The sequence below is a fragment of the Thunnus thynnus genome, chromosome 22 (assembly GCF_963924715.1).
Source record: "Thunnus thynnus chromosome 22, fThuThy2.1, whole genome shotgun sequence".
Classification (NCBI taxonomy): domain Eukaryota; kingdom Metazoa; phylum Chordata; class Actinopteri; order Scombriformes; family Scombridae; genus Thunnus; species Thunnus thynnus.
This window is the reverse complement of record NC_089538.1, coordinates 13,420,748-13,437,214: the sequence shown is the minus strand read 5'-3', so window position 1 is coordinate 13,437,214 and position 16,467 is coordinate 13,420,748. Positions and strand designations below refer to the sequence as shown.

The 16,467-nt window shown below is 40.6% G+C and overlaps 1 protein-coding gene across 4 annotated transcripts; it reads right to left on the bottom strand.

Moving 5' to 3' along the window:
• Window positions 1-1,471: 1,471 nt before the first annotated feature.
• Window positions 1,472-16,467, bottom strand: agfg2 (ArfGAP with FG repeats 2). Of its 4 annotated transcripts, XM_067579330.1 has the most exons (15): window positions 16,105-16,467; window positions 15,629-15,661; window positions 15,074-15,167; window positions 14,357-14,472; window positions 13,031-13,175; window positions 12,520-12,640; window positions 12,312-12,416; window positions 10,078-10,110; window positions 7,955-8,194; window positions 6,749-6,821; window positions 6,574-6,617; window positions 6,237-6,329; window positions 4,799-4,918; window positions 2,798-2,868; window positions 1,472-2,590 (listed from the first exon to the last, which is right to left on the bottom strand). In XM_067579330.1, exons 1-15 carry the CDS (start codon window positions 16,269-16,271, stop codon window positions 2,543-2,545), a joined length of 1,503 nt encoding a protein of 500 aa, XP_067435431.1. In that variant the 5' UTR covers window positions 16,272-16,467; the 3' UTR covers window positions 1,472-2,542. The 4 variants fall into 4 exon arrangements, with proteins under 4 accessions (XP_067435431.1, XP_067435433.1, XP_067435432.1 ...); XM_067579332.1 differs by lacking the exon at window positions 10,078-10,110; XM_067579331.1 differs by lacking the exon at window positions 15,629-15,661 and having other exon boundaries at window positions 16,105-16,466.

Here is a 16,467-nt window from a genome sequence, read left to right as displayed (position 1 = left end):
GTGTGCACCTATAACTGGAGGCTGGTGTATAAATGATAATTTAGTAAAACACAGTTGTAATAATATAAAATATGTCTTTATAGGAGAAGTTATAATTGTTGACACATACTGTACTTAATAAACACTTAAAAAGGTTCTTATATCTGCTTATAACTACAATATAGTGTGTTATGAACTATTTGTAAAACTTTTGTATGCTGCTTATTAATCCTAAATAGGGGGACTAAAAGTAAAGTGTTACCAACAAGAAGGAGATAAATGAATAAGTACTATAGTGAATGTAAGTGAGTTGATGTCTGGAGTTTGTCAGCTGTTATTTACACTTGAGTGATATTTTAATTGAGTGAAAACAGACATGTTTTGTATATTAATATGCTTTGAAAATCTCAGACTATTTTTGGGAAATCGTCCCAAATTCCAGATTATTCTCTCAAAAACAGAAGTTGACAATTACTCAAATTACATTAAACCTATTTATTTGCAGTGAATCTACATCTTTTGGGCCCCTGAGGGTTATGGGTACTGCAACGTACTGCAGTGTATGAAATCTTGTTTATCTTGATTCATGTGCTGCTGTAACATGTGAATTTTGGGATGGGAATCGATAAAGTCTTACTTATTTAGTGCAAGTTCTGATTTATGTCATCTGAGGTGCATTCATTTATTTCCCACAGTCCGTGAAGGCAGCATCAGCTCCAGAGTGTGTTGGAGAGATGTCAGTGTTGACTCCATCCTGTTCTATTTATTGTAAAAAATCCCCTTCTGCCCTTTATGAACATGTAAATATTTTAACACAACCACCACCGTGCACATTCAAACATTTACTAGATGAAATCTTTCATTAACACAGCAGAAGGTCGCATAATAATATTGAAAATCCGGGGTCACGGTGAACTCATTTGGGGAAACAGTCGTTTTTATTGTGATTATTGATTCCTAAGGACGGAATGAGCTGCTGTAATTAGCCAGATGAGGAATTTCCAGATGTGCTATTTCGAGCAAAATAATTTTAATGTGTCTAGACTGTCTGGCTGATAATAGATAATCCCACTGTAATAAATCTCATTGAATAACACACGTTTATGTTTACATATGTATATATACACATACATATATATAAATGTACAGTTTAGATTCGCCTCTGAATCTAAAAAGTGTAATAAATCATTCATATAACTCTAATAATAGTCATTCAGATGGCGGTGAAGGGTTTCTATCTTCGTAGTGTATGCTTATGCAGTATGTATGTTGTTATGCAATATGCATCCAAAAGTAACCTTGTGCACGAGGTCAGAGAAATCTGGATGCCACGCGCCCCCTGCTGTTTACATAAACCACTGCAGCCACTCTCACACACTCAAGCAGTTATTTGGTGATTTTGTTTGTGGAGATTAATTAACTAGCACATTTTCTTATGAATTAATGTAAACAACTACGGTAGGAAAAAAAAAACCACCCATAGGCGAGCAGCTTTAAGAAGCAACAAACTGATTTTATGAACATGAATACTTGTCATTACAAAGACGTTGTTACATGAATCTCTTTCTTTTTTTTCTGGCAAAATAAGGGAAATAAACTTCGCCTCCATGTCAACCAAAAAAAAAAAAAAAAACAACAACAAAAGAAACAGCTAGAAACATTTTGGTCCGGTACATGAAGCGATGACGTTTTTATACACATTTAAGTTATTCTTGAAATTGCTTTTACATTCAGTAGCATCTCCTTTTAGCCCTCTAAGCGCATGCAGCCTGAGAGTGGGAAAAAAACGTACAATTATCCTTCAAAGGAAAACCTGACAAAAAACAGTGACGAATGCAAACATGTTCCACACACACACTACAGAGAAAAGCCTGTCTTTAACTTCCAACGCTTTCCTTGCACGCATCAAGAGGCTGTTAAGGCGGTTATAACCATCTGTAGAAACTCGTGATGCTGGGTCATTCAACTGGCTTTTCCTTTGGACGACTCGAGAGTTTTAAAGCAGGAGACAACGCTGACGGATTTACTGTTGTTGTTGTTGTGTTGTTTTTTTTTTACAGTTTAAAGCAGGAGATGAAAGCAAAGTAGCAGCATCAGCAGCAACGTCGTGGTGTGATATACGTGTGTATTTCTGCAAAAAATCATAGAGGCGTCGTTTACTTGTGACTCCCACAGAGCCCTGAGGTGGCATCTACTGGCACACAAACACCTTTTTAGACGTAATGTCACGTGGTACAAACACAGCAGGCTCCCATACAGACATACTGAATTTCATAATTACATTCGTGCCTTTTTTTTCCCTCCTCACACACACACACACACGAACACACACACACACACACACACACACAACACGTAAACACAGACAGAAAAAGGAGAAAGGGTGGGAGGTTGCAGGGGTTCTGCATGGACGTCCAAACCCTCCCTCAGAGGGTGAAAATACTCCAGAGGCATTGAAATGGCAGCGACTCCTCAAGTTCACTTCTCCCTCCTCGGTTCCCAGAGATGGATGGGAGGGTGGAGTAAGGAGAGCGGTGTGGTGGGGGGCGGGGGGGTGGTGGTATCAGATGAAAGGATTCCGCGACGTCCCTCGACTGGGGTAAACATTCCCCTGAAAGACAGAGAGAGAGAAAGAAAGAGAGGCAGGGTGAGAACGAGATGAGAGGACTTTACTATGCTTCCTGTATTTTAGCAGAAAAAAAAAAGACAGCTTGCAAAAAATACCAATTAGCCTCCCTTTTATCCATCCCATCTCGCTCAGTGTTCAAGTGCCACTTGGTGCCACTTGTTTGCCGGGCAAGTGAACGGGGGTACTCACTGTAAACGGGTTCACCGACATTGGCCGAGGGACTTTGGGCTGAGAGTCGGATGCAGGGAAGGAGGCAAAACCTAAAACACACATGACAAGACAGAAAAAACACATGTTCATTGGAGTGAAGACAGCACTGAAACTTGAAACCAGAAACCGCAGATGATAACATGAACCGCAGCAGCGGCGGCTCTACACTGGGGCGTGTGAATTGGTATTCCTGAGCTGTTGCCGGTCACTGTTGAAATACTGAATCATTTGTGTTGCATCGGCGCCTCGCAGCTTCTCACCGTTTGATCTGCAGCACATACAGTACAGGTCATACAGGCAGCCAGTGCTACAGGACAGTATGTGTTCGGGTTTTCGTTTGTATGTTGAATATATGGATGAGAGGCTGTTTTATATGGCTTGTTTACTGTAGCTTAAAACCCTATTCTACTCCTTTTTATTTTTCATTTTTTCATAAAGGTTAATCATGTGGTTTGGTTTATTGATGTGTAGTACAAACCTAAATCATGAACATCTTGTCTAATAAAAAAATGACTCTAGTGTTGGACCTTATGTGAAGCAAGAAGGTTTAATAGCCAACCTGGAAAGAAAAGGCTTTATTTTACGTGCTTTGTACAGTCGACTTCCACCAGCTCAGGTCTATGGAGAGAATTCTGTTGGCGGAGTTTGATTAGATATTTTATAACCCCCAAGTTAAAATGTGTGCAGACAGGTGAGATGGGAAGGGGTCTATGTTGGAGGCAGATCACTTCCATATATATTTTGGAGCTACCCAGACATTCGGTCATACTGGCAGGAAGTGATGCAGAACATTTTTAGTGACTGTTCTTTCTCTAAAATCTATTTGGACGATACTGCAGCTCATTTTTTGGTGCAAGACAAAATATCTATTGAAGATATTATTAGCAGCCGGCAAGAAAGCTGTAAAACGGTTACAGACTAACCTCCAACAAAGTCTGAGTGGATGGATATTATGACTAATGGTCAAAGTATGGAGAGAACGACCTTCTCACTGCATCTACTGGTTGATGAATACTTGCACTACTGGGAAAAATGGATTGTGTTCGTGACCTCATGAGATGATTCCTGAGCCATTACTGTACGAACTGACGTCAGTATAACATTGTATGAAAACGTATTATATGTTCCACTATGTTTTGTTGTATTTCTATTCTTATTTACAAAAACTAAAATATAAAAGAAAAAGATTTTATGTGTAGCACTTAGGAGATTTGTTCATTTGTAATGTTGTGTTATTTGTAAGAAGCTCTGTTCTTGTTGAAACCAATGTTTCACCATGGCAACAATATTTTTGGTGTCCATATAAATACACAACTGCTGCTACTTTATTCTACTCTGCAGTGTCATATTACAAAAGACATTTATCATATCTGGTAGAATACTGAAATAAACATAACGTTCTCACAATCATAAAAAATGTCCTTCATAAGTTCACAAAGACAAAACTTGTCACATTTATCTTGACACTGTGCTCATTATTGATTAACCCGTCATTGTTGTTTTTTTATAATTCATTCAGTGGACAAAATGTCAGCAAAAAAGAAAGAAAACAGATGTCACTGTTCCAGAGCTCAAGGTTACTTGTTTTGTCCTCCCTAAAAGATATCCAATTTATTATGATGTAAAACAGAGAAAAGCAACATGGTCAGCACACACTGCAACCATTCAGCTACCAGAGAACTTCCTGTTTTGACTTTTTAAGGAAATAAATTACAAGAATCACAATCTCAGAGAGACGGGCTCATCAGTGTCTACAGCAGAAATAAAGAGATGTATTTATTATTAACTTAGCATTCATATTGTTGAAATACCACATGCACCAACCCAAATATACAAATATCAAAACCTCTATTTTTATCATAAATGAAACCAAACACAACAGCATTGACACAAATTCCTCTTCACATAGTAAGAAAGACGCACCTCTAGCACACCAAATATTGTACTTTAACAAATAAAACAATAAAAAAATATCTTTACCATTGGCTTCCTGGTTATTGGCTGACTCATGAGGAAATGCATTCTGGGCAGCAGGTGCTGGAAACGAGGCGGACGGAGGGAAAACTGAGGTGGGCGAGGTGACAAATGCATTGGAATCACCTGGAAAGAGAATACACACACACACACACACACACAAAGTGAGATCACACCGAGCTGTTTATTTTTTTATTATTAGCTGGTTTTAAATTAAAATATATGAGTATTATTTTTCTATTAGCTACTTTATTATGTACAAAGACCCAGAGGCAACATAAAGCAGTCAAAAGTATATAACTGAATATATCAATAAATCATAACGTTGAATAATTAAAATGTAATAAATAAGCTGATAGAATTCACAGAGCTCAGAGTTCATGAACATCATTATAAATTATTACTACTGATTGTTGTGTGTGTGTGTTTTGGGGTCAGGACGGGGTTTGGATTTCTTGTTTTTTTAATGCTTTATCGTCTGTGAAGATATTGTTTTCCCTCGTTTGTTGGATTGCTTTCTTTTTTTTCCAACTGTTCTTTATTATCTTTTTCATTATCCTTTATCCTTGTTTTACTTCTGGTGGTGGTGGTTAAGGGGAGGCGGGGGGGCATTGAGTCACTTTATTAGTACTGAAGTGTGTTTTATTCACTTTCTTTGAATTTCTTTTTTGGAAAACTGTAATATGTTATTATTTCACCACTTGTTTGTGTTGTTTTTTTAGCAAAATGTGATACATAATTAGTCACAAATGTTTGTAAACTAAGTTAAAACTGAGTGCAGATAGAAGTTAGGTAATGCAACAAATGATTATTTAAATTATTGATTAATCTGTCAATCTTTTTTTTGGATTAAATTTTTATGAAATGCCAAAAAAATGTGAAAAACAGGCTCATCGTGTCATTAAGAGCCAAAACCAACAGATATTCAATTTAAAATTATGTATAACACAAATGCAGCAAATTTACCCATTTGAGAAGCTGGAGACAGAAAATATTATTATTACTATTTGCTTGATTAAGCACCTATTACTTTTCTGTTGATCCTCTAATAAATGTGAATTGTTCTAAACTCTTTTAAAAAAATGTTTTACTTTTTCATTAATCTGCAAACTCTTGATAAAAAATACATTTTAAGACTTTTTTGAATAGAATAATCAGTATTTAAGACATTTAAGGTATTTTTTGTAATTTTTAGAAGTAAATACAGAATCTGGAGTATGTTATCTACACAGTAAATCCTAGAGACACAAAACATATTGATGATAAAGTCGTCATTTTCATAATTTTCAAAAATATCAAATGTATTACATTAAAAATCTTAAAGAAAACATGTTCCACATCATAAAAAAACTACTGTGGATAGAAAACCTTTCCCACATGTTGAAAAACTTGCAGACAGAAGTAGCAGAAGTTTGATCTGAAGGACCCTGAACATGAGTCTCACCTCCTGAGGAGCTGCTGAAGGGGTTACTGGGGGAGAGGGCAACAGGCTGCTGGGAAGCGGAGCTGGAGCTGGAGCTGAATGGGTTGGGGAAATCTGAGACACACAGGGAGAGGAGGGGGGTGGAGGGTGGGGGGTTGGGGGAGAAGAGACGGAGAGATAATTCACAGTGTGCGGGGTTAACAGGGTACATTCCTGGCTATTCAAAACCGACACCGCTCTGAGTCACACGGATGCATCGTAATTAGACATGTTGGACGGATTTCAAGATGAAAGAACTGAGTGTAAACACAGTGCAGGCTAGCAAGAGGGATCAATGCAGTTCGTGCTCGCTACCTACTTGCAAAGGTTTGGGAGCTGGAGACTGTATCGACACCGGGGGAACTGGGGGAAAAGCAGAAAAACGAAGAGGGTCGATCAGAATATGACCTTTAAAGGGCTCCGTGCACAAGAAATAAAAAAAAAACCTGCCATGTTTAACAAAAGCTAAATTTGACAAGATTGAATTTTCCTACCTGGCAGGAGTGGAGCTGGATGACAACCTGCTGCCAAAGAGGGTGCTGTACTGTGGAGGAGCAGCAGGTGGAGCTGCAAACAAGCATTTCACACAGACTTACCACATCACCTCTGGGCTCTAATGAGCCTAATTTAAGAGATCAAGTGCTACTATTATCCTGAATTGTGAGGAGAAAAGAGACCTCGAATGGTTGATCTTAAGCATGTAAGTCATGAGAGAACAAAAGCATTACGAACACTCTGAATAAAATATCGTCTCTGTGTTGGGCTTGATATGAATCAAAGTGGGCCAGGGCAGAAAATCAATAACCTCCTCACTCTGCCAGGCAGGGGAGGCTGTGATGAAGGAAGAAAACAACAAAAGCCTCTTGTAGCAAGCTTGAGGGCTTCTCCCATGAATCCTGTGCATTAATACAGCTGCCTTGGCTATTAAGACAAATACAGCTGATTTTAAACAGTCTGAAACATGTCGACAAGGTCCTTTGAATCAGACTGTGCACAACTGGAGCACAACACAATGAGCATAATTCAGCCTTGGCATTTGGAGTAAGGATGTTATGCAACCCAGCTGAGCTGGCCGTGACAATCTGGATCACACGCACACTCAAACTCTCCCTCTGCTTCTGTGTCTGTTACCCAGCAGTGAAGGAGTAGGTCCTTTAGTTTAACGCTAACATACAGCAATGTAAAATACTCCCTTACATGTAGAAGTCCAGCGATTAAAATCCTAGTTATGTAAAAGTACAGAAGTATTACCATCAAAATGTACTTAAATGTACTTCTTCTGCAGATAAATGGCCCCTATTACTCATATATTAGCATTTTACTGCTGTAGCTGGTTGAATGTAGCTAGTTTTAACTATTTTGTATACAGTTACGTAGGTAGTTGAATCCAGTTGTTGAGGGGCCAGACCCCCTCCTGAGGGTTCCTGTAGTGGAAAAGCAGCTTAAGGTGTTGTAATTCTTGGGGTAGGAACATTCAAATTCATATTTTTTTATTGTTTTAAATAAAAAAATATTGGATAGTTTGACCATTTTGGGCTTCAAATCTTTAAATGAAATGTAAATGAGACGATGAGAGAAGTTTAGATGGGAAATGTCTCTTTGGTGGAACTGCCGAGAACTTTCTATAAGGTGTCACAAGCCAAAACGGTTGGGAACAACTGGTGATTTAGTGAAGTAGAAGTACAAAGTGGCAAACGTACCTGCCGTCGACGTGTCAGAGAAGACGCTGTCCAGGTGTGACACTGCAGCGTACCTGTCCAGGGCGTTGGAGCTGCCGACCGGCGGCGTCGTCTGGCCGACACCGGCGGGCTGCTGCGGCTGGGACAGAGATTGGGGCAGAGGCTGCTGCTGAGGATGGCCCAGACCTCCAAAGTCCACGCTTAGAGACTTAGGGAAGGCTCTGAAGGGCCCCGTGGTCCCCGAGGCCGACACTGTACGACCTGAGAGCGAGAAAACGAGACTGAGCCTCAGTGCAAAGACAGAAGCTCAGAGGCTCCGGTTCTGCATTCAAGTGCAGTTCACAGCTTAAAGCTTTTACACCTGTGGGGCCAAAACCACCTAATTTTTAAGAAATTTCACAAAAGTTTATTTTTTAATAGTGTGATTGCAACTCCGTTAAGAGAGCCTAAGGCCAGGAAAAGTTTAATAAGCTCAGTATTATGATTATATTAGTCATAAAGTGGTAAAATAATATAATGATCTGTGACTTAATTTTGTGTTTCAAAATGTTTTAAATTAATGCAAAAAAAAGCAAATAAAACATGAAAAAGTTACATTATAAAGCAAGGCTGAAACACTGGAAACAAAGCGTAACAAAACAATCTCTCTTAATGGTCCATTTAGTAGCTATTCTGGCACTTTCTATCATATCACGTGATCTTCATCAGTGGACAGAGTTTGCATCAGTTGTCATTGAACTGTAGATGTTCAAATCTCTATATTTTGTTTCTGAGCACCAACAATCTCCACCTGCTAATGAAGGTCATGTGATAAGATTGAAAGCTCCAGAACAGCTACTAAATGGATCTTGAGGTACATTCCAAATCAGATCAATTCATGGACATTAATCTGAATATGCTACACATACCGATGTAGAAATTATAATATTATCCATACAGATAAACACTGTTTGACAAAAAGAGAATAATAAACCCTAAATCACACCAAGAACATGCTAACTCATGCTATGCTAACATCTCCATGCTATGAGGGTTGTCAAATGAAGGATTAGTTTAACTTTTCAATAATAATTCATAATTTATTTTTATTCATTCAGTTTATTTCTCAGGGACTGTGCATATTAATAAAACATGACTGTAAATATGCCAGAATTAGCCAGAAGGCTAGTTTTCATCCGTATTCCCTAACCGGCTGTGAAGTTGGCAGCCTAAAGTCAGTCTAAAATCTGTACTCTCATCTAATCGTGGTTAAGCATTAACAAAAAAAAAAAAAAATCGAAAAAGTGCAGCAGCAGCAAGCCAAAAACTTCTTGGACAATTTTCAAAGCACCAACCACATGAATACAACTGAGAGACAGTAACAAAGGCAGGAAATTAGCATGGCTAACATCTTTACAGGTAGCAAGCTTTCCACAAACATTGACCACAAAGCATGCTAGTATAAACTGCAAATGAAAATGGGGATTGGTTTTCAAACACCAGCAAGTTTTCTTCTGTCAGATGAGGAGTCCAGACCAGACTAGACTTGACCTGATTGTATGCCGATATAAAGCATGCAAAACACAAGCTGCATGTTTTGGGGATATGATCATACACTCCTGCAAAGTGTCGAGATACAGCCTATCTTTGCAAACATACCTGAACTTCCTAGAATACTTGTTTGGGACGTTAATGTGTGTTGTGGGATTACAGCTGTGCCCTACATAGTTTTTAAGTGCTTCAACGCCAACGTGGTGCGAAATATCAGCGTCCCTCTGCTGACGGGGGCAGCTATGGCCTAAAAATAGCATTACTTCAAACTTGTTCTTTTTCCTCTGAGGGAACAGAGTGTGTGTGTGTGTCTCCTTGACCCTCCCAGCCTTCAGATCTGGGCTTTGAAGTGGGAAACCTGAGTGATGAAGAAAAATATCGACCCCACTTGCAGCATGTGACACCGGCCAGCCATGACTTGAATGGCTAAATGAAAGTAGAGTGCTGTGTCTTTCCTCAAACTAAAAAAAAATTATGTGCATGTGAGGAGGCATGGGCAGCACCAGAGAGGCCCACAGATTGGCCATCTATTATGAATGATACAGCATAGAAAAGCTTATCGATCTCAGCCATACAGCACACACTCAAACGCGTCGGTTGGTGCCGTGTCTTACCTAAAGTGAAGTGGTTTTTGAAAGAGCTACTGGCTACAAGGTCGGGGAGGAGAGGAAAGCGAGGTAAGACAGACAGAGACAGGAAAAGACAGAGGGAGGATTGGAGAAAACAGAAGAGAGAAGAAAGTGTCACTGACGTCATATGAAACTGTTGTCCCTGCTGTCGTCTGTGGCCAGCTGAGCAGCCTGTTGAATTTCCCTATTCATGAAAAGCAACCCAGTGTGCTACGATGATGACATGGATGCATTTTTAACCAATGTGGTGCTGTAAAGTGATGACTGCAAGTTAGAGGACGTTTTCACAGTTTTTCAAATCTGTCTTAAAACAACAGTCAGGTGTCCAAATGAACACTGTTCATACTGGTTATTAAAAGATCCCCTTCAAATGTTTTAATGTAAGTGACGGGGGGTCATTTTGTGCAAAAAATTGATTTAAAAGTTGATCTGAAGCTTATATGAGGCTTCAGCAGTCTGAGTTAGTCATATCAAGTGGACACATTTACAGTCTTTTTAGCATCAAATTCCCTCATTGTGTTTCCTCAGACAGTGTTTCCATGTTAATGTGCGGTGGAAGTATGGTAACAAAAAGAGGGACTTTGGCACTGAAAAGACTGTAATGCTGAAAGATATCTACTTGATTTGACTAATTTGGACGGCTGAAGCTTCATATTATCTTCAGATAAACTTTTTTTTGCACAGAATTAGGCTTGTGAATTTTGTCCCCCCATCACTTACATTGTAATTGCATTATGAAGGGATCTTCTAATGGTCAGTATGAACAGGAGGAATAGAAGGAAGGATTTCAGCAAGAAAAATCTATTTGAGTTTTCATTTGGGCACCTGACTGTTGATTTAACACAGACTTGAAAAATTGTGAACCCTTCCCCTAAGTACTCCTCTCTCTTTGTCCTTCCCAGAATGACACGTAGAGCCAACAGCGTCACCAGTGAGAATCAGTGAAAATACTGTACAGTATGTGCTGGACATTCTGGGCAACATGGTACCAACATGCACTGCCAAATTTTCCAGCCCACATAATTGCTGGATAGAAGAATAATTAAACATTGATCAAAAGGGTGAAGTATCCATTCTTTTTTACAAGAGAATCCATGTAGGCACAACTACGTCTTTAGATCACAATAAGATACAACTATAAGAGGAACTTGGCTCACAAATATCGCAAACATTGTGGAAGCTAATTAGTCAATTAGTTTGTTTTATCATCAATATGTGTCAGGCACAAGCTACTACAAATTAGGCCTTATTTCACTAGTGTTAAATTGGCAAAGGTCTTTCCAAGAATAGTTGAAATCAGTTTAACAGATAAGTCTGCCAAAAAAATGTCAACAAACCCCATGGAAAGACTAAAGCCAAGTAATGTGTTAGTCAGCCTCTCAAGACTTCCCCAGCCTGTCTGTAGCTCTCAGCCTGAAGCGGGTTTTCTTCCTACTGCAGGCGTAAATCTTTCAAAAATATATAGTTTCATTTTTAAAAGAGGAAAAGTCATTTCCTAAAACAGAAGGGCACTGTAGTTTTTAGCAGATGTTACTCAATCAACAGTAAACTGTGCATTTGTTGGGGACTATTTTTAGCGGTGGATTGATACATATTGCGCTAATAAGTACTTGCAGCTGCAAGACGGTGTGTGTGGGAGTGACTTAAAAATAATCTACAGTGCCCACATTCATTGTAATGAAGGAACATGTCACCAAGTGCAGCTGTGTGGCTCCTTTATGTGTTTTTAATTATTTTTGGACAACAATGGAAGTTTTTTGCACAAAGGAATTTGGCAATGCAGGCCATATTTATTAGTAGGATCAGTTCATTGTTGGTTTTGGGGTTTTTCAGGGGATTTGTTGACAGGAAGAGAAATATACAATATCACCAGACTAGGGGACTTTTGGACAGGAGTTTTTAGTATCCTCTAAAATGTACGTGGCACAGTCATTGCATTCATTAACCAAGCTAACCAAGCTGAGAATGTGACCTTTTTTTACAACGCTTACTCGCCCACTGATTCTCCTACAATGCAAGACAGACGACTTTACCGTCTCATAAACTTGGGTTAGAGGAGGTAATGTCGCATCTCAAATAACTCAACGCTCAACCAAAAGGTTGGATCTGGCAACCGTTTTGTCCTCTTCTCAAAACAAATCTCCATCATAATGATACATTTTATAGCTAAATAGAGACCAGGAAGCAATAGAGAGTGAGGTATATGGCGGGGGACAGACCTGAGGGCCGTGGGAGGGCGGGGAAGGAGGGGGCGTGGCTCTGACCTCCCAGCGCTGATGACAGGGAGCCTGGGCGCTGTCTTTCTATCCCGCAGAGGGCGGGATCTGCATCCGAGAGAGATGACAGATAGAGAAAAATGATAAACAAGTGAAGCTTCGATCAGATTCAGTCCAGAAATATCAACCCGACAGAGATCAACCTTCCGACCTTTCATAGGGGGGTCTCTGAAGCTTTGGGAGCGCGAGGGCCGAGCGGTGAACACGTCCGTTCGCATGTCGGCAGGCGAGATGGCGGGGGCTCGATCCCATGGTGGCAGCTGGGACTGAGACTAGTGGAGAAGAGATAAGAAAGAGAACAGATGGGAAGTAGAAAGAGAGAGAAAAAGACAGAAGAAGTCAGGCTCTTTCATAGTTTCTCAATAATTCATAAGCAGCAGCTTTGATGTCGAGGCTACCTGGCCCTCTCGCTATCCGACCCATCAGTCTCTGTCTCCCCGCCGCAGTGTGGAGGGGAATTCAGGTCGTTTCTTCACCTTCTATTCTCTTTTTCTGTTTTGGTACGCTTTGAACTACTTCTCCTTTCACTTCCTCTATTTCTAACCCCACCCTCCCAGTTTCTCTCTTTGAATCCTCATCCTCTCACTTTCACTCGCCTCCCTTCATCTCCATCACTCTCTCGCTCCATTACATGCATAATCACTCCACATTTAGCCGCTCACCAGCGTCCTCGTGGACCTAGCGTTGGGGGGCAGGTTATGGGATGGAGCCTGGTTGGCTAAAGGACCGTGAGAAGGGGGCACGGCCTGGACCCCGGGGCTCCAAGGACCCTCCACATCCCTCCGGTTCTTACTTTTGGAGAAATGCCTGAAAAAGATGGGATATAAAGTGAGTCTGTGTAACTTACTGGCCTTATAAAAATCAAACCTTAAGCTTAACATTTACTTACTTATCAAACATGAAACCTAATTTTTTTGAGTAGGCTTCTGTATTTCAGTGACAACAGTGGATGTCTAATTTTGGAACAAACGTCATCAGTTGTTTAGATCTAATTTTGTCCTGGTATGCCCTTTCACTTCCAGAGCTGCAATACTTAATCAGTTAATCTTTAAGTCCATTAACAGAACATTAATCTACAACTATTTCATAATCAATGAAATAATCCTTCATGCAAAAATGCCAACGCAAGACAAGAGTCTACTGCCATGCTAGCTTATCTGTGAAGCTGCACTTAGCATAGCAGCACTTTGAGCTAAATTTGAACCTCAGATTAGATTTCAATTAAACAAAATAATGTTTACTATGTTATCCATCTTAAGTGTTTGCATACTAACATGAGCTTGAACATCTTTATTTATACAGGGTGGGTTAGCTGCTCTTTTACACTTAAGGACTGAAACAGAACATTTGCTAATTAGCATTAAACAGCACAGTAAGGCTAACAGGGTGGTTGTTAGTTTTTGGAAGAATTGAAAGTTTGACTCGATGATGGCGCCATATGAAAAATTAAGGGATTATCAAAATTATTACAGCTAATCCTGAGGGGGAAATGAATGTGTGTGTCAAATTTCATTGCAATCCATTCAATAGTTGTCGAGACATTTCAATCAAAACCACAAATGTGGCGCTAGAGGAAATGTCAAGGGGTCACCAAAGTCAGTATGAGCTTCAATCATCTGGAGAGTATAAATATCTGTAGCAAATTACATGGCAATGAGTCTGGATATTTCAGTCTGGACCAATAGATAAACCGACATTGCCACAATCACCAGTTCCAGCTTCTCAAATTGAACTTTTGCTGTTTTTCTTCATCTTGTATTATAGTAAACTGAATATTTTGGGTTTTTGGACAATTTGTCAGTAAACACAAGTGATTTTGAAGATGTTGCCTTGGACTCTGGGAACTTGTGAAGTATTTTTCACTATTTTCTGACATTTTATAGACCAAATGATGTGTAGATTCATTGAGAAAACAATCAATAATTTAAAAAAGTCTTTGCCCGTTTACCGGCATTCAGCTTCCGTAGCAGATGAAACTAAAACCTCACCATTTTTTCTTCTCATATTTGTCCTGGAGGAACTCTTTGAACTTCTGCGAGTCCTTCATGTCGGAGCAGCCATCCGTCTTTGGGTCAAACACACACAGCCAAGTCCTCCTCCCAACCTAAACACAAACAAACAAAAAAGGGGTCAGTTTTGTGATTGCATGAGCATAAAAAACAAACCATATCACTGCTTTTGTTTGACATTTAAGCTCAGAAGATATCTCACGAACACAAACAGATTTTTCTCATCAGTGATTCATCTCCGGCGCGAGAGTCAGAGTGCGGCAAATATTACTGCCTCTGAATCATGATCACTCTTCAGAGGATGATGATGAGGAGAAGCTGGACGATACACATCTCTGCCTCTCCTCACATTATATACTTAACACCGCTGACACACTCACACACACACACATCGTGGCCAACATTATAAATAAAGAGCACTCATCTCAATAGTCTTAATGTAACACTTCACCCTTTATGTGTGTGATATAAGCTGAGGGGTGAGTGGATGAGGAGGAGGAGGAGGAAATGGATCGAGGTTTGGGTGGGACCTTTTGCTTCATGGCACCATGTGAGCCTTACAAAACTAACTAATAAAACTACTACAACTAATAAAATTAAACACATCACACTGTCTGTACTGAGACATAATGACCTAAGATGGGTTATGCTCATATTTTGCTCTTTTTTTTCTTTGCAAAGCGAACTGTCACTCACCTCGTTGCCATGGTTCTGGAGGAATTCCACTTCCTGTTGGGAGAAGGTTGTCATGGAGATAGACTTGACTCTATGGGGAGGGTTGAGGCCTCTCCTGGGACACAGATGAGAGATGGACTTTAGCGATTAAAGAAAGCGGCCGAGAAATGGGAGATGTGTTGTCATTCCTTGCGTCTAAGGAAGGGACAAGGGGACAGAGCAGGTGGAAGAGGAAATATCTGACTGGTGACTGTGGATTTAAGGGCATGTAATTGCTGTGAAAAAGGTGCCACACACAGATACACACACACACATACACATACACCCTGTGACAGAGCAACCTCTTAATTGTCTCCATGCTGTGTGTTTGTGTATATGTGTGTGTGTGTGTGTGTGTGTGGAGAGAGAGGTGATGGAGGGGGGGTGACAAAGTGGGACACTGCTGTACATGTGCAAGATTGCGCAATTAAGTGCTGAAACCGCCTTCCTGTGGAGTGTAATTGGGACTAGGCTGAACATGCAGAACAAAATGTGACACACACACACACACACACACATACACACATACACATACACACATATAAATACACGCCCACACTGGAGAGGAGCCTGGGGAGAGAGAGAGAGAGAGAGAGAGAGAGAGAGAGAGGAGAGGTGAGTGTCAAACCTGCACCATGACGAAATGAAACGTAACTCAGAGCTGGAAAATGACCAACTAGCGGTCTGTCGGTTATGAGGCTGTTGGAAGACACGCATGAGAGAAAGAGAGAGACAGAGAGAGAGAGAGAGAGAGAGAGAGAGAGAGAGAGAGAGAGAGAGAGAGAGAGAGAGGCAGACACTGCGTAAATTAATTTGTGCACACATCCTCGGCTGTTGCACCAGCACTCCCCCCTCTTCTGCAAAAAAAAAAAAAAAAAGAAATAACATGGAATAACACACTGTAAATCTGTCCCTGAGTGGTGCATGCATGGTGCAATCTCAGGCCCTGACACTTTTATACTGTACAGCGCAACCGATGCTGTAATTGACCGTAAATAAACCTCAGAACTCACAGCATTCCGGAGCACGACGTGCACACGAAGCTGCCCACCGTGATGTCGGTGTAAGTCACCCCGGGCTGGTTGCACTCGAAGCAGTGTTTGTTTACTCCAGACTGGGCCAGCTCGCGGACCTTGCGGGCGCAGATCTCCTGGTTGTCCCGGTGCTTTCGGTTCGACATTGTATTCCTCTGGTGCGGTGCCTGACAGGCGGGCAGGCAGGCTATGAGTAAACCCTCCGCTGGTCCACCTCCTCCTGCTGGGTCTCCTCCGCTCACTGCGCCCGCATTATTATGGAAAACGCTTTTATGCGGCTTCAGCGCCGATGCAAGGCGGCACAGAGGAGAGGCGCGTCAAGTCAGACAGAAACAGCTGCAC